The sequence below is a fragment of the Sylvia atricapilla genome, chromosome 1 (assembly GCF_009819655.1).
Source record: "Sylvia atricapilla isolate bSylAtr1 chromosome 1, bSylAtr1.pri, whole genome shotgun sequence".
NCBI lineage: Eukaryota > Metazoa > Chordata > Aves > Passeriformes > Sylviidae > Sylvia > Sylvia atricapilla.
The window spans coordinates 105,826,448-105,844,629 of NC_089140.1; the positions used below are offsets into that span (position 1 = coordinate 105,826,448).

The window sequence follows — 18,182 nt, forward strand, 5'->3', positions numbered from 1 at the left end:
AGTGCCATCATAATCACCCTAAACCATACCCCCAACTGCCACATCCAGACGACTCTTGAACACTCCAGAGATAGTGACTCCACCATTGCCCTGGGCAATGTATTCCAATGCTGAAACACTCTTGTAGTGAACTTTTTTCCTAATATCTAATCAGAACTTCCTCTGATACAACTAAAGGCCTCTTCCTCTTGTCCCTTCATTTGAGACATGGCAGAAGAGACTGACCCCCACCTCTATGCTATGAGTTTTCTAGCAGAAATGGATCTCATTTACCTTTCATTTCTAAGGAAGGGAATTTTTACCTACTTTCTAACACAGTAATTATCTTTTTCTTACTGTTTTCGATTATCTACTGGAACTTCAGAACTTCCAAACCTTTCCAAAAGCATTGTTATGGGCACTGTTTTTTCATTCATTTCATTTTTGTAAGGAGAAAAAACATACCAAAAAATTATTCAAGCAATTGTTAAAAAATTATTTAATTACTCCTATGTTGCAATTTAGGCTCACCGCCCACAGGAATGTGCCTTACATTCTTCATTGTTTTGGTGTGCCATTATCTGAAGCAAATACACAAGCTGGAGCCAAAACAAGTCTGAATCTGAATATGAGTAGTTTTTAAAGCTTACCTACAGACTTTCAGATGAGATGTCTGCTGTAAAAAAGAAAGTATGATAAAACATTAAAATTTAATGATAAAAATGGTAAAACAGTGTTTTGTCCTTCCAAAAAACTGGAAAGTGATGACAGCCGTTTTAATATATGTGGTGCATACATACATTATCAGTGACAGCAGATAATGTATGCATGCACCACATACATTAAAACTTCAATGTGCAACATTCAACATTTGAGCACTACTTAGCAAATTTAATTTACTAAAGAAGAATTAGGATTATGAATCAGTCTACTTCACCTCTATTTATATTTTCAGATTACTTATCAGCAAGTAAACCTAAAACCAGACCTGAACTTTATACCTGCTCCTTAAACTTGACTTGAATTATACCAAAACTACCTAACATAGGTACTCAAATATTGAGTTTTCCTTACTATGTACTACTTGTACAAATCAGTCTTGATATAAACTCATTAAATTTTCCCAATTCTTTGATATTATATTATTTCTGAGAAGCTTCCAGTTAAGCCTGTGTTTGCATTATCCTTGTCTGTAGCACTTCTGTTTTTAAAGAGAGGAGTCATAAGCCTGTGACATAGAAGGAAAATATGAAACACTTTGACAAAGGCACTAATCAGAGGACAATGACACAGGGACATGCCATGGTACATGTCGCTATGTCCCTTAGGCATAATCTTAGTGACCTCTTCTGTTTGTTAGATGAAGTAAACACTCATTTATCTGTCTTCTATAGAGAAAACAGCTATAATGAATGGAAGATGCCTTTCACAGCAAGCCAGAGGCCACTGTAGAAACAACTTTGTGATGAATGATTTCCCAGTATTAGTTCACACAGCAACTCTGTAGTCAGTTAGAAAAACATTTTTAAAAAAGCCTAAAAAGAAGGCTCCCCAATGCATTTTGTGAGAAAAAAAAGCCCCCAGCTCTTACAAAAGGGTGCAGGAGTTATTCTCCTGACTTTCATAAGGGCAGAATCTCAAGCATTCAAAACAAATTCTAAAATACACCATTCCTCCTGCATTTTATGTGGAGGTGTGACCTCTCTGTAATCATACAATACACGAGATCTGTGATACTGATTAGATGGAAGGACATAGTCCTCATTCCTCTCAGCTCAAACAATGACATTTTTATGTGGAGCATGAGAGAGAGGGAATATTAATTTTCAAAAGCAAAAAACAAGCAGGACCAAGCCAGTCTTAAAAATACAGATCAGACTGGTGATATGTATTTGCAGTGTTTCATCAACTAAAGGGGAAAAGAAAACATCAGTATAGATACTTGTCAACAGCAAAAAGCTCTCTCTGGGTCTTATTAATGAGTAGCTATTACAGTGAGTCTAGAAAAGTACATCGCCCTAATGCCTGTATTAAGAGAAATCAGGTATCTTGTTCTGGGGCAGTTCTATCCCAGGATTTGCCTTGACCAATGGATCAATTACCTCTTTCTGCACGAACTTCTGGAACCCACAGGTTATGACTTCTGCCGCATTGTGCACAGTGAGGAACACCGGGATTGGCTGCCATGGAGAGAGGGAACAAAAATGCCCAAATCAACCCAGTCACACACATAGGAAGGGGCACTCCTCCTAGGGACATCTGTCCCACATGTCTGTGGGGTATTGTTTTTGAAGCTGTAAACCATGCCACATCCCCTAAAAGAGACTTAACCCGTTCCAGTCACTAGCACATGGGCACAGGCATCCTTAAATGCAGACCCTGCTGCAGACCTGCTTGCTGTGTCTCCCACTGCTGAGTGCTCAGTCAGTTTGTTTGCACCCAGCTACCCAGTGAGATTTGCTCCAGGTTTTGGCCTCTAGTTTTCCCTCTCTGATCCAGGATCTTCAGCCTCCACAGAAACTGTTCTCATTTGTTGTCCCATCTCTATCTGCTGGTACTAAGAATACAGTGTGACTCCTAGCAACAGAATTGTGGGCAAGATGATTTTAGGTGATTGCTTTCAGTTACTGCTAGGAAGAGTTGCCCAAAATTAGGATAGAAATGCAATAGTTCATACACCAATGATGTTGAAATTATACCCACTGAGGTAACCCAACCAGAATTTGTGGTTCGTAACACTTCCTCCAAATCAGTACCATGGTCTCTCAGACAATTGAAACAGAAGCAATTCTCTGCTCTGATCAAGATAATCTAAAGACTAAGCCATTTTAGGAAGCAGTATTTCCCCATTCATATATGGTATTTAAATCACAGTAGCAGAGAATTAATTGATTTCTCAATGATGTCCAAACTTTTAAGTATGAGGTGATATAAGCAGGAAATATCTCTCAAATGTGATTTTGCATATTTTCTGTAATTTTCTTTTCTTTAACATAAAGCCAGATAAGCACTGCCCATTAAACATTCAAAGTCATAATGACAACTGGAGTAGATCCATAGCCATAACAGTTGCACCAAAATGAGAATGAAAATCACACAAACACAACTGGTATGAAGTTGTTTGACCTGGCTTCACCAGTACTGAGAACCAGTTCTCAACCCTGCTGCTGGATAACTGAGAACCTAAACCCAGAAGTATTTAACATAAAAGTACTCTGAGCTTGACTTAGTAAAAGGAAATACAAGAAATACCCATAAACAAGGTATGTTGACAGCAGAATTTACATTCTTCCCTTTCTGAAAGCCAATTTGTTGGGTTTTTCTTTCCTCCTTTCTGCTTTTGGCTCTTCCAAATGTGTTTTGGAGGCAACAGTGGCTCCAGTTTGCCTAGCCCAGTTAACTTTCTCCATATGTCTATTGTCTTTGATGCAAGTCTTTCTTAAATTTGTGAGTGAGCTTAATGAAAAGAAAGGTTTACTGGTTGGGCAGGCAGGGTGAATAGACTCTGCAAAAATCTCCCCTCATGACTCTGCATGCTTTTTTTAATTATCCAGTCATACAGTCCAGAGCTAAGCAGTCCTCCTCCAGTTCTAGCCCTGAATCCTTGGTCTGGGGAGATTGCCAGCACCTCTAGGAAGAGGCAAAAACAGAGATTAAAGTTGTCATTTTGCCAGTATACAGGAGTGTTTGAAAGTGGGTCCCATTGGATTTGATAAAAAAAGTACACATAATTTCTGCTTTGGGAATAAACCCACAATTAAAATATGCTATTGAGATGAGCCAATTCAGCTATGAGTTTGGGAGAGTACACTTTCATTCTCACTGTGGCATAAAATTGTTGTACACAAAGTTATTGTAAGTAGACCTTCTATACAAGATTCGATTTAGTTCCACTACAAGGCAGCACAAAATAATTATGGCCTAAGACTGCGTGTCCTTTTGTCTTGCCTTGTAAAATGGCAACAGAATTAGGTGTCTAAATCTCCACTCATGTACAACAAAAGCCATTAAGAAATGTGAGATGCATCTTAAGAAAGGTTTGGGATGCAAACCAAAACCCTTCACAATCCTGCCATTCCAGTGCAGTTCACTCATAAATGACCAGAGCAGGAACAGGAGGTAAATACAGTAACTTTCAAGATGGCCAGGAAGTAAGAAGAAATAACGCAGAGGATGTGATTCTTAACTCCTCCACCACCCAAGTGAGCAAGCAGAAAAGATGGTGCTGCCAAGGCTTTATTGGTGCTTCCAGACAGGGCTTTCCTTAGGGGACTTTGCTTACCTTGCTCCAAAGAAGCCCAATGGAACTTCCTTTGACAAGGAGGCAAGAGGAAGCAAATCAATCACACTGAGACAGAATTGATCTGGGAACATGGGGTTTCTGAGCACATGCCTGTGCTTTCCCAAGATTATTTTTGTCCAAGTCCTCAGCCTTGTGTACCAGGACAGAGACCTCCTGTTCTTTTCTGCTCTATCTCTCTACTGGGATTTTCAAGGGCTCACTACAATCAGAAACTGGTAAAAAAAGTCCCTTTTGATCCTTCCTGGGGCTGAGGAGGTGACACGAGTAAACTGGCTCTGGAGTTACATTAAGATGCAATGACAGAATGCAGAAAGGAACTAGTGCAGGATCTGAGCTTGCAGACTGCACAACAGCAACAAAATATTGTTATTTAAAAAAAATTAATGTGTAGTGGTTTTGGTTCATTTATCATGGCTTTTGGTTATGGTTGAATCCCTTGTTTGCCAATTTATTTTACTTTTTTTTTAAAAGGAAGAATATATAATTTAAGCATAAAGCATTCAAGTTTCATGGAAGCAGATTTGACATTCTGCTGGTAAATTTTTGGTAAATTACTGTGATTTAAATGAATCATAAAATGGAGTAATCTAACCCTTCCCATAATCTCTTTCCAACTTTCTATTTATTTTTTCAAATCCTGCAAAGAATCAAAACCTTCTCATTGAAATGGTCTCCATCAGTTTCCTGGAAGGATTTCCCACAGATCCCACAACCCCATTCCCCCTTTTGCAAAGTTACAGCTACTGATTTTTTCAGCTTCTTCTCTACCTATACAATTCAGACCACTGAGGATCTGTTAAGCAAAACACTAAGTACTCTAGAGAGATGCTGAGTGCTTCAGACTGTCACAGAGATGCTTTTTTATACTTAGTAGATTTGGACTGCTGCATTAACAATGGATCTATTATTTACACCTCTCCTCCCTGGTTCTCCCTCAACGCAGGAACAGCATTAAATACCATGTATGAAGGGAATGTTCTTTGTTTACAAAGTAGACGTAATAAAGAACTGACTTCCACTGGTTCATTTCTTACCAATCTAGACAGTGCCCTGGAGCCAGCATAAATAATGCCCACAAAAAGTACTGATGCAGGAAGCCATGACAGGATTTCAGACCTGTGAAAACAATTGAAATCCCATTATTTCACCACATTGTGTTTACAGACAGAAAGCAACAGCTCCTTGCAAGTAATGTAATAATATGTATATATGTGCATTAATTTCAAACATGTGCGTATCAAAGTCAGTATCTGATTGCTCTGATTGCTCCCATTTACTAAAGAGTCCAAGTCAAAAATTATTCATTTTGTCTAATCCAAGCAAGGAACTAACTGCAGATATATTTGCTTTGTTTTATTCTTTCCCTGGCTCCTCTCCCTCCAAAATTGTGTTGGGGTTTTTTTTCTCCCTTAGAAATTACTCCCATTGGTATTAAAGGAGAGACATTTCAACTAATTTCCTTGATGTTCTGTGAAAGGAATGAAACCTGACAAATGAAGGCATAAAATGGCTCACTTGCACAGAGAGCACACATTTTCAGTATGTACAAATACACTTGGGCACCCACACATTCATTTCTCAGCCAGATTTACAAAGAGATTCTTCCTAAAGATCAGATTGTCTCTGTGGAAGACTATCTCTTGGGATTTCCTAATGATATTCCTTTGACTAAGCCAAACTCCTAGAGGCAGTTCGACAAGTAATGGAGGAATGAAGTCATCAGATTGATTTGATTAATTTTTTTTTTAGCCATTATTACTGCAGTAGGGTCAGGTTTCAGTTCTGAGAAGGGGCTTCAAAACTTGCACTTTTCCTACTTTTGATCTTGTTACTTAAAGGGAAAAAAGGGATCAGGCAGGTGGTAAATTTCGGAGAGAATAATGTAAGACTTTGGGCATAGGAAGAAAGGAGTAGCCATGAGGCAAAGGCCTGAATCAAGGGCTTCCCAGGACTGAAGACATGGCTGCCCCATTCAATATTCCCAAGCTTTCAATGAAAGTGGAGAAAACGTCAGAGGGCAGTGCTGCTTCTCAAAACAAAACCAAACTGCTTGTAGTTCCTTAGTTTGCATTCCACTTCCAATTAACATGCAAGACATGAAATGTAATTTTAGATACTGGTATACCATCACACTTCATGGAACACAAGAAAACCAACCACTAAACAATGAAATCAGAACAGTATGAATGAAGATAAAACATGCACAAAGATTCATGTAATCACAGACAAAGGAAAAGCCATAAATACTACATTTCCTCTGTTACAGATATATAATTTTCCAAGATAATAAAAAACTCAGGGTCACAAGCTCTAATCTTTAGATACTTTCACTGGCATAAATATTTGCTCTGGGTTTTCTTGACTAGTCACCATAAATTTTTATAAAAGCACTGCTTCTTTTGAGGTTATTGACTTCAACTGGAATTTCATCAAGACCGAGATCTAATACTGTCATACCTCATTACCAATGAATTCACATCAGATACCAACAAAAATACCCCCATATTATTGGAACAGCAACAGATTGAAGAAAGAGGGAGGGAAGAAAAGAAAGTGGGTCTGGAAAGATAAAGGGAACACATGATGAAAACCAAATTTCCATTCAGAACATAAAAATATCACTCTTTCATGTTCCCCACCACTAAATTGTAGGAATCCCAAATATCTCTTCATCTCCAGTGCAATTCCGCAAAGTGCAACGGAAAAGGACTTCAGATGCTTTTTCCATGATGTGAGGATAGAATTTTATGCTGCCAAATGGAAATTTCAGGACTGAAAAAGAATGCACGGATGTTTGATGTAACGTGTCAGCATCAACAATCTGTCTCATTTGTAAACCAATTAGCAGCTTCTCATGTTGGCAATACAGTGATGTACATGCAAAATAGGAAAAGAACTGCTGAATTTGTGGTTGTTGTAGGGCTAAATCCAAGTCCCATGGTAGGCAATGGGTAGCTTCCCCCAAACAACATTTAAAGAAAGGCTCTAAGCTGCTGCTTAGCTGTGGGTGAAATGCAGAACTACAAGAAATGCCAACCAGAACACATCAGACTTATGTGCCTACAAAGGTTAAGCAGAAGCTGGGCAGCACACCGGAAGCATTATGCAGATGCTGCATGTTCCTCTGTGCTCCACAGAGCTCTTATTTTGGATAAAAGCTTTGCAGACAGTCAACATTTGCTGCTTAGAAGCAATGATGGAAAGTCTCATACTGTATGCCCTGGAGGGAAGTAGAGGCAAAGCAGGTTATCCACAAAACCCAAGTGAGATTACTCCAAATAATACGTTCTTTATAGTGAGGTTAGTGTGCTGGGCTTTAGACAAAAGGGCAATGATCTCTATGTAATAATTTAATTCTGCTGAGACACTTTGGGATAACCTGAACTGGCTTTGAAAATATATCAGTCCATGTGACAGAAAAATGGAGACTTTGTGGACATAAACAAACAAATGGATGTCAGTTGATTATTTCAAGCATGATGAGACTGAAGACTGGCTATGATAGTCCTAAGTATCCTGCACATAGACAAAACCCTCCCCTCAAACCAACAGACAGATATTTTGTAAGAGGGGGATGGAAATGTCCATATCCAAGTGGGAGCATTAAAATCACCTCAGCACATTATGTTTGTTTGTTTGTTTGCTGGTGAATTTTTTGGTTGGTAGTGGTTTGGAGATTTAGAGGGTTTCCATGTTTGGGTTTTCAGGCTGGTTGTTTTGGTTTGGCTTTGATTTATTTTTTTAATACAGGAGATAAGCATTACAGACCCACCTCTGCAAAGCATTAAAGGATGTGCCTAATCTTTGTGAAGAAAGGCAGGTTTAAACTCATAGCTGGATGAATTATAGCCAAAACATATCAATTAATTCTGGTTGGTCCATTCAGTCTATTCTAGAACAAGTATTCTGTATTAACTAAGCTAATGAAGAGGTTTCTCAAGAGGGATTTCAAACCCTTTCCCTACAGTGTGCTGACATCTAGTGGCCTCAAATCTCCAGGGTTAAAACTAATTTTTCATCCCAGCCTTTTTACATAAAAGCAATCTCTTCAACATCAGTGAGTGGTTCTTGTCCTCTATTTTCTTTAATGTCTTCCCAGGTTTGGAAAAGATGAAAGTATCTTTTCCAAGCTGGGAAAAAAAAACATTCAATTTCCTCAATTTCATGATTTGAAGCAGAAGTAATCATTAGTGACGAAAAGCTGAACTGTAAAACGACATTACTGATGGCTGAATTCCTCTAGACTGTTTTGTGAAGACAAAAGCTACATGAAAAATATAAATTTGATAATAATATATGATAATATATATGTACCAGCAACTGCCAGTAAAGCAAGGTGTGGACCCTAATCCTGTCTCTGTCAAAGTCACTGACAGCTTTTACGATATCCTCAGTTTATTGCAGCTATAAATAGGAAACTGAATTCTATTTTCATTTACGACCTCACTTATATTTCCATGGTGATGTAATCACGTTTATGGACATGAAAACAGAACACAGTCTGGTTTTTCTGACATACTTACAGGATTTCATTCCAAGTGAGGAGATTCAATTTTTCAAGCCAACTGTTTTAATCTCAGACAAAAAGTTCATCAGTTGTCACTTGCTAATACAGAATCACTGAGAAAAAGTTACATTAGAAGGGATGTCTGGCAATCATTTAGTCCAAATTCTCCCAGCTTCAGAGTCAAGTCACATTACTCAGGTCGTTGCCCAGGCAGGTTTTTAGTATCTCCTGAGATGAAGGTCCAATGATTGCTATGGCATAGATCTTCAAAATTATACCATTTTGCACAGTAGAAAAGGTGCTGCATTCTAAACTGCACAATGGGTCCACCTGAGCAGAGCACAGCATGACAACTCTTCTGAGCTGCGATGTCACACTCAGTTCAAGCAGATGATTCTTGTCTACAAAGCACCATTTAATTTGTTTTATGGTTAACATCAGTTAGAAAAAGGTAAATGAGCCCCATTTATGAGACACAGCTTCAGAAAAAGGCAGATCACAACAGCCCTGAGGGTTCTGTGGAAGGTTGTGTCAATGCTCTTAACTAACATTACCAAGAATACTAAGAAACAATCCAGGGGAGAGACATGGACAGATGTTTGGATAAGACATCCTTAGTGCTTTCACTAAGGGGTTTTGAGTTGCCTTACCAAGGTTAAATTGAATCCACTTTATATTAGTAGTCGGTTTAAGTGTGTGTCATTAAACACCCATTTAAATAAAATGTGAGCCCTCTCCTAAATCTGTGAAGCAGAACACCCACACCCCCACACACATCAAACTCTATTTTAGCTGGTTAATAACATCCATGACCAACTTAACTATGTTGTAATCCAGCTACAGAAAATAAGTGTTTGGCAGATAACCAAAAAGACTACAGTACCTTGAACACAAGTTTATCTCCACCCAGCCCAGCTTCCAGGAGATGTGAAGCAGAAGTCCACCCACCAATGTCTGCCACCTGAAAGAGAATGACACTAGGAAATAATATGTGAGGCCTAGGGAATATGTGCAGATAACTTAGAATAAGTAACAAGTAATGCACACTGATTTTTTGTGCTTTAAAATAAGTCATCAGCTTTCTTCTTCCTTAAGCCAGTGCTTTTCAGAGAGGTGTTCCATGTTTCTTGGGTGAAAATCCTTGAATATCTAGCACGGTTCAGACAGAGATACTGTATTAAAATGTTAAATGACATTAACATCCATAACAGGTATAGAAGTGGGCTTATTTATTATTCCCATTCATTGCAATGCATTTAAGCAATTATTTAAAACCTTTCTCACACATACAAATAAACAAATATTCACTCTATGCAGTACTAGTGCAGTTGGACACTGTCAGAGAAGAGTGAACTCATTTTCCACGTGAATGTGGTAAATATTCAATGCTACTATCACAGTTCACTTCACCTTTTTTTGGATGAAGAGCATATGAGAGCTTAAAAGCCAGGTTTCCCTGATTTTGCTGCAGGTTTGACTATGCTCTATCCAAGCCAGTGGTGAAATCCCATCAACTTTATTGTGAAGAATTTCCTCTTGTCTCAGGTTTTAAGGACAGAAGTTTGTGACAGCTTCAGATGCTTAGGACTATGCAGTTTGTCTTAGATTGTACAGGGAACAAAACCAAGGACAATGAACAGTAACAGCATGACCTGAGAATTACATTGTTTTCCTCTTTGCTCATCTGTTGAAGGTCTAAATGAAAGTGCATCTGAGCCACTAAAAAATTTCAAGGAAAGGTAATTTTTAAAAGCCAGAAGTTATGGAAAAATATTAAGATGCTGAAATGCATTTCCAAATAATAGAAAAAGAAAATAACTGTGGTAACACAGAGGCCATAAGGCAGTTGTTTGCCACTAAAATACGCTTTTCTGTTGATTTATGTCTATTTTACACAAATTACTCAAACCCCTCTCCCCATATGATAAGAGTCTTGTGCAAAAGACACTCTCTTTGTGTGTGCCAAAATTGAAGAAAGCATTCACTGCTTATCTAATTGAGCTGAACATATTCAAAGTAAGTGGAGATTCCCAAGGCAATTATTCCTAGAGTTAATTGCAGTTCTGAGACTGCGACTCAGGCAAAAACGTAAGCCATGCTAAGCAGCAGAAAAGGAAGTAAAGATATCCAGTGTCTGCTGGTTTTAACATAATCTCAAAAATGAATGAGGTCTTGGCTCTAAAAGGCCAGATTTTCACTAAATGTCTCATCAACAGCACTGATGGTATATACAGACACTTACCAAAACATTAAATTTCTCATTACAGTCATTAAGGTACGATAGTGACTTGTGATGCAGACTTACAACCAAGGCTAAGCATGAAAAGAAGCAACATGGTACTTGTGAATGCCTAAAGATGGGTTTAATGTTGGTTTTCTCTAGCACAGCAAAAGAATGTACTGTAATTACACATTTTCCACATTTTCCTCTCTTCCAAAGAAGAGAGGTTGTACTGTAATTGCTACTTTTCTATGCTGAAGCTTAGGACTTTAAGGAAAATGAGAAATTATGAACTCTACATATTTCAGTTACATCACCTCCATGATGTTTAAAAATTAACAAAGACACATTAATGAATTCTTTATTAAGACTTCATGAAGCATGTTCTCTAGATAGCAAAAGCCAGTAAGGACAAGGGCAGGTCAAGTTAGCTTCAGCATGGAACAGCAAGACGTTAAAGTCATTTTTCAAATGACAATTCTTAAAACCATACTTACCCTTGGAAAAGGGTAGGGTAGGTAAATTGCAGGACAGACAGGACATACTGGAAAACAAATAGCAGATTTATGGACATCAAACACCTACAGTTTATAATATTAACAAACAATCACAAGCAACAAAACATACACAAAAAGTTTTCATTTTGCTTTAGTTTGGTAGAAAAGACAAAAGACCTATTTAGTAATTTTGCTTGTTGTGGTGTATTTCTTCCCCTTCCCTCATCGGGCTGCACTATGATCTCTGAAATGTTTGATAGGCCTCAATCTTGATGAACAGCACCTGGGCTAAATTCCACTTCAGCTTATCAGAAACACAGTCTGCTGTCAGGAACTTAATGCTCTCCAGCTTTTTAACAAGCAGCCTTGGAGATTTATTTTTCTTGCCTGCATAACAACACAAGTGGAAAAACATTTTTGTTATTGGACTTTCAAAGAAAGTTACAAACTTCAATTGAGGCCAGGAAGGAAAAATACCTTGTCTAAACCCAGCTCTCTTGTGACCCTATAAACAGCAGTCCTGAGTGAGACCCTTTGAGCTCTCCTGAACCACAGCAGGATGCAACCAGCAACCTCCTCTGAGTGGGACACTTCTCAGAGCCAGCAAACTCCCAAGTTTGCTACACTTGGAAGATCTCTGAAGGACAATGATGGATCCTGGGCAGATACCGTCCACTTCTCAAGACTCAACCTTTTGCCCATGAAGAAGATGCAAGGACATCCAAAGTGAGTACTTCACTGAATTTGAGGGGGATTTTTCCTGGGTATACCTTGTACATGTTCCTTTAGATCTGAGGGTGTGTGAATATGAATATGCTATAGCAAATTCATTATGAATATTGCTCTCTTTGATTCTTATGTACATTAGGTTTGTAAGTATTATAGGCCTGTGAGTCACTGTTGTGCCTATATTAAATTCTATATTAATCTTTTTAAATTGTTTAAATTAAGTTTTTGATTAAGAGCTGCTATGTTCAAGTGCTGTTAAAACCTTTAGACTAAACCATTGATCAAATATGGGATTAAGTTTGACAAGAGAGTCCACTTTGAATCCTGCGACTCAATGTGTCTTATTCCCTTTTATTCTTACCCTTTCCTGTTCTTACTTCCATGTAAATATTGTTAGGTTGATTGATTTTTTGATTGATTAATTTTAGTTTGATTTTTCTCTGCTTTAACCATCTAATAATGATGTCGTAAATGTAAAGATGTAGTAATATAATAATGATATAATGATGTCATAATGTAGTATTGATGGTAATAGAGTGAACCTTTCCAACAAACTTTATCATGATTTCACTTTAGTATTAAATCTGCTTTTGTCCATCCATTTGCTGGTGATTCTCTGAGTAACCTAAAGCACTCATTTGTGACACTTCCCATGCCAGAACTGCTAGATGCTGCCTCAGACACTGTGGCAGGTAACAGACACTAAGGTACATGAGGCATGGAGTGGACACGTTGAACAATGGAGAAGGCTGTCATCTGAATTCCATTTTACCGTCTGAACACAGTCCATACATCACACTGAATGGAAAAGGATTAACAGGAACAAAGAGCCATTATTAGCATCAGTCAATTAAAATCATATTGTACCAAAGAGGAAATCTTTGGCAGAACCAAGAGCAATAATCTTAATATAATTGCCTCCTTATGAGTAATGTATCCCACAGCCTTAACATTCTGCTTACACACTATTTTGTGTAAAATATTAAGCAGCCCATAAAGCCCATCAGAGATGTAATACATGGGGGTAAAAAGTAAAGTCTGTGTCATTGCTTTAGCCTGCTTGGTCTGGGCCTGCATGTATGGATGCTAGTGTCTCTTCACACTAAATATGTATATATGCAAATGTGAGGCATAAATACATGTCTTCCAGGTCTAACAACTTCCCGTCATGAAGTATATAAATACCAATTCTGCAAAGGAGAAGAATGATTGAAGCTTCCTCAGAGAAAATTAAAGGTACCTGCTGTTCCTTCCAGGAGCCAGCAGAAGCTGTCAAGGGCAAAAGGAGAAGCTGGAAGCTTTCAGCAGAGAGAAAACTGTTCTGAGCATCTTGCAAGGTCCAGTTTTCAGGTTTGTGGGGTGCCACTAAGAAGCTGGCACCAGTATACAGAGCCAAGACAGGTTAATTCACAACAGGTCCTTTTACAGATACACCTGTCAGAACTGCCACATGCATTTTAAATCAGGATGATCTACCTACATGTCTGTACCCCTGCTTGAATTTGTGCGCCACCTGCAACAACTGAAAGGTCTATGTCCTGGTTATTTTAACTTCATTACACTAAAACCTACATTCAAGTTTGAAAATGAAGGCCCTTTGTCAATGTCCCTATATGACTTCCCCTCAAGCACTGTTCAGCCAAATAAGTACCCTTCCCAATCCATGATGCAACCTGGCAGCTCTTTTAGCCCCTTTCTGTTTAACTAATCACTGCTCCCAGCAGTCTGTCAAATCAGATGCAGTATCTCTCCCCACCACTTTGCTTCATGTCTGGTCTACTTCTGGGCATCCTTAATAGCAAATGCATCTTGGAACAGAAACCACTGGCCAATGCCCAGAAAAGATTTCATTTTCACCTCTGAAATGCTGCTTTTCTCTAGTCCTCCCTCAGAATATTCATGCTTCAACAATATTTTTTTTTTCTTTCAGAAATCTGCACCAGAAATACAGACACTCTCTCTGACAAATAGGATCGCATGGAGCAGTTACTCATCTCCTTCTAGCAGAGTGAAAAAACTACTTTCAAATTACGTTTAAATGATACAATTTTATTCATAATGTGACCACCTCCAGCCAGCTCCTTCTGCTTAGACACTTGAGCACTTCCAATAAGAAATTGCTACACAGTGGAAAACAAAATTATTGTCCTTAATTTTTAGGTTAATTAAGTTGTCAAAGGAACAAAGTTGCCATGGAAGTTAATATTTGCTCAACTACTAAAATAATAGTTTGAATATTTCACATTTTCCCTTGGATAGTTGATGTCATTGTTCCAGTTAACAAATCTTCTTTTGAGAATGAGTGCAGTTGCCAGACACCCAATAATGAACTATATACAGCATCAGCGATAGTTACAGCGCAGCGTAACTTCTGGGTCTATAACACTTCATTCATTGGAATGATGTGATGTCAACCTCCCTGCTCTCCTAACCGAGACAATAATGGAACTTCTCTATCGTGGAAAGATAAAAGATGTCACACACTGAGCAGAAACGAAACCGGTACCCTATCCGCAGTTTCGGGAGCGGCGGGCTCTGGGATGGGCGGCGGGCTGGAGCGCCGCGGACTTTTTCACTCGTGGGGTAGTCCCGTCCGGAAAGGGCTGGTCCTCCGGGCTCTCCCTGAGCAGGGCAGGGAAAGCAGCGGGCACCGTCTCTCTTCTTTCTCCTCCTCCTGCTCCCGGACCCCTGCACTTCCCTCGCCCCCCGCTCCCGCAGCCGCGGACGGCAGCCAGCGCCCCCGCGCCTCCCTGCGCCCCGCCCGGCCCGTCCGAGAGCGGCGCGGCCCCGCGCTCACCTTGTTGGTGAAGCTGGCGGCCAGGTAGAAGAGGCAGAAGGCGAGGCCGCCCGCCGGCCTCTTCAAATACATCAGTCAGCGCGGAGCGCGGCGGCGGGCGGCGGCCATCGGCCGTGGCAGGGACACGTCGCCTCAGCGGCGCCGCCTCTGCGGGACCGCTGCTGCCGCCCGGCGGCCGTGCCGGGCTTAGGGCGGCTTTGCTGGGCTCGGGGCGGCTTTGCTGGGCTCAGGGTGGCCGTGATGGGCTCAGGGTGGCCGTGCCGGGCTCAGGGCGGCCGTGCCGGGCTCAGGGCGGCTGTGCTGGGCTCAGGGTGTTTGTGCCGGGCTCAGGGTGGCCGTGCCGGGCTCAGGGTGTTTGTGCCGGGCCCAGGGTGTTCGTGCCGGGCTCAGGGTGTTCGTGCCGGGCTCAGGGCGGCCGTGCCGGGCTCAGGGTGGCCATGCAGGGCCCAGGGTGTTTGTGCCGGGCCCAGGGTGTTCGTGCCGGGCCCAGGGTGTTCGTGCCGGGCCCAGGGTGTTCGTGCCGGGCTCAGGGCGGCCGTGCCGGGCTCAGGGCGGCCGTGCCGGGCTCAGGGCGGCCGTGCCGGGCTCAGGGCGGCCGTGCCGGGCTCAGGGTGTTCGTGCCGGGCTCAGGGTGTTCGTGCCGGGCTCAGGGTGTTCGTGCCGGGCTCAGGGCGGCCGTGCCGGGCTCAGGGTGGCCGTGCCGGGCTCAGGGCGGCCGGAGCCGCCGGCAGCGCCGCAGCCCGGGCACAGCCGAACCGTGCCCAGCAGGGGAGGGAGGACATTGTCCCCTCTCCTCTGCCCTTGAGAGACCCCACCTGGAGTGCTGCGTCCAGCCCTGAGACAGTCGGCAAGGGAAAGACCTGTTGAAGCAAGTCCAGAGGAGGGATACACCGATCATCAGAGGGCTGGAGAACCTCTCCTGTGAAGAGAGGTTGAAAGAGTTCAGGATGTTCAGCCTGGAGAAGAGAACGCTCTGGAGGGACCTTACACCAGCCTTTTAGTACCTAAAGGGGACCCGCAAAAAAAGCTGCAAAGGGACTTTTCACATGGGCATGGAGTGGTAGGGGGAATAGCTTTAAACCGAAAGTGGGTGGATTTAGACTAGATGTAAGGAATGCATTTTTTTACAGTGCAGGTGGTGAGATGTGGAACAAGTGGTGGATATATCATCCCTAGAAGAGCTCAAGGCCAGGCTGGTCGGGGCTCATAGCAACCTCATTTAGTTGAAGATGTTTAGCAGGATGCTCTGCCCTGGAATGTGGTCAAGCAACTTGGACAATGCCCTTATTTACAAGGACAATGCTTAATTTACAAGGCTATCAGTCCAGTGGTGGGCTAAGAGAGGGCATCAAGCTGGTTTTGGTGTTGAATTATGATAACACCAGTCTGACACATCAACCCCAAATTTACAACCTGACAATGAGGTAAAGATTTGGCAGGCAAGCTGCTAAGCCGGCGTGGAGACACATGACTGGCAGTCAGTCACTTTACACTATAAAAGTCCAGTCCATTTTTATATGGTTTGGTTCTTCTAACATATCCCTTCTTGGTGTATGAAGATTCTTCCTTTGGGTGGGGACACCCCTCAAAGTTAGTCCTTAAGGCTGAGTGAGTGAAAGAGATTTTGCCCATGGTCATTAGTATGGGTGAGTAACATCAATCTCTGCTTTAGTAACTACTTCTTTTTGTTAGTTTTAGTAGAATTGCTTTAATATAGTTGCTCTGTTAGAGTACACTGTGCCTTCCTATCTTAGTAGTTTTATAGTCTGTAGTAGTTTCTATAGTCTGTAGTAAATAATTCTGATTAAGATCTTATTGTCTAATAAATTATCATAATGAATCATTCATTTTTATGTAAATAGATCTGGTTTGCCATCATTTATCCTACAGGACAAAGTTGTACAAAGGTTCATTCACACATCTATAATTTCATTCACACATCTATAAAATCTATAAACTCCTATAATTAATTCATTCACACATCTATATATATTATATATATATATTATATATATATAATACATATATATAAAGTTCATTCACACAGTCGGAGGCTGATTGGATCCAGCTGCACCTTGGCTCCTCTCTGAGAAGAAATTTAGATAGCAAGGAGATCCTTTCTGCACCTTATGGCTCATTGGGAGTGCTTCTCCAATAAACTTTGAAGCTCCCACTCCTACCCATGACAAGAAATCCTTGCTTATTACAGGGGGCTGGACTAGATGACTACCTTTAAAGGCCCCTTCCAACCAACTATTCTACACTCCTATGGTTCACTGGTGACGTGTGAACTATAAATATGCCAGGCAGGTAAGAAGCAGTGAGACATGCCCTGTCAGGTCATGGTTACTGGGTGATCTTTAATTATGGCCTAAGTAAGCCTTGTTTTTCCCGGTCCTGGTATTAGCAAAGCCCTATCTTTGCAGTTCTAACCTTGACTTTGCTCAGACAACACAAAGTCCAGTGCCCTCTCTGTACACGTACACCCTGTTTTTAGAGGACAGAGCAAAGCAGCTAAATAAGGAACCTTATTTATGAGCATGGCTTAAACTAGGGAGGGAGGCACTAAGTGGTCAAATCCAGGCCATAAAATGAGCCTGTCTAACCTCCTACATTTAGCATCAAAAGACAAGGCTAACAGAGTGCAAGAGCTGAACAGCTGACCTGCACCAAGATAAATTCAAGTATTTGGGTGCATCAGACGTGATCCCATCTGGTTTGTAAAGCAATGGCCCAACATAGATATTGATTTCCAGAGCTGAAATGCTTGGTCCATCCAGGCTCACAGAGATCACTGATGAGCCACTGTAATGGATGTGTTAGGGATGGCAGGGCATTTCCACTTTGCAGAGCACCTGTTGATGTACCAATGTCAAAAGTGTATTTTGCAAACGAAGGCACACTTTGCATAGTGCCACAAATTCAGCCTGTAAAGCTTTAAAAAAGAGTAAGTAAACTTTATGGATATCTACAAAGACTAACGTAAGCATGCAGTAAGAGTACTTTTGACTTTTTATGACAGTGAGGTATCATTTTCATGCAAAATACTACAGTGATATCTGAGCTTTTTGCAGTATTTCTTAATACAAGTGGGAGACTTGAGCAAAAATGATATATTATCTTACAGCCAAATACAGAGCAAGTTTGAA

At 40.9% G+C, this 18,182-nt stretch overlaps 1 protein-coding gene across 2 annotated transcripts in view; it reads right to left on the reverse strand.

Annotated features, from left to right (window-relative positions):
* Positions 1 to 15,177, reverse strand: part of TMEM241 (transmembrane protein 241) — a 55,447-nt gene extending 40,270 nt beyond the window's left edge. Inside the window, exons 1-6 of one of the 2 annotated variants that reach the window (XM_066329880.1) lie at positions 15,034 to 15,177; positions 11,508 to 11,554; positions 9,673 to 9,750; positions 5,317 to 5,398; positions 2,082 to 2,159; positions 630 to 652 (exon numbers count right to left, since the gene is read on the reverse strand). In XM_066329880.1, coding sequence (XP_066185977.1) covers positions 630 to 652; positions 2,082 to 2,159; positions 5,317 to 5,398; positions 9,673 to 9,750; positions 11,508 to 11,554; positions 15,034 to 15,105 — 380 coding nt within the window. In that variant the 5' untranslated portion in view covers positions 15,106 to 15,177. Of the gene's footprint in view, positions 1 to 629; positions 656 to 2,081; positions 2,160 to 5,316; positions 5,399 to 9,672; positions 9,751 to 11,507; positions 11,555 to 15,033 lie in introns of both variants that reach the window. The other variant, XM_066329872.1, reaches the window with a different exon arrangement.
* Positions 15,178 to 18,182: the final 3,005 nt, after the last annotated feature.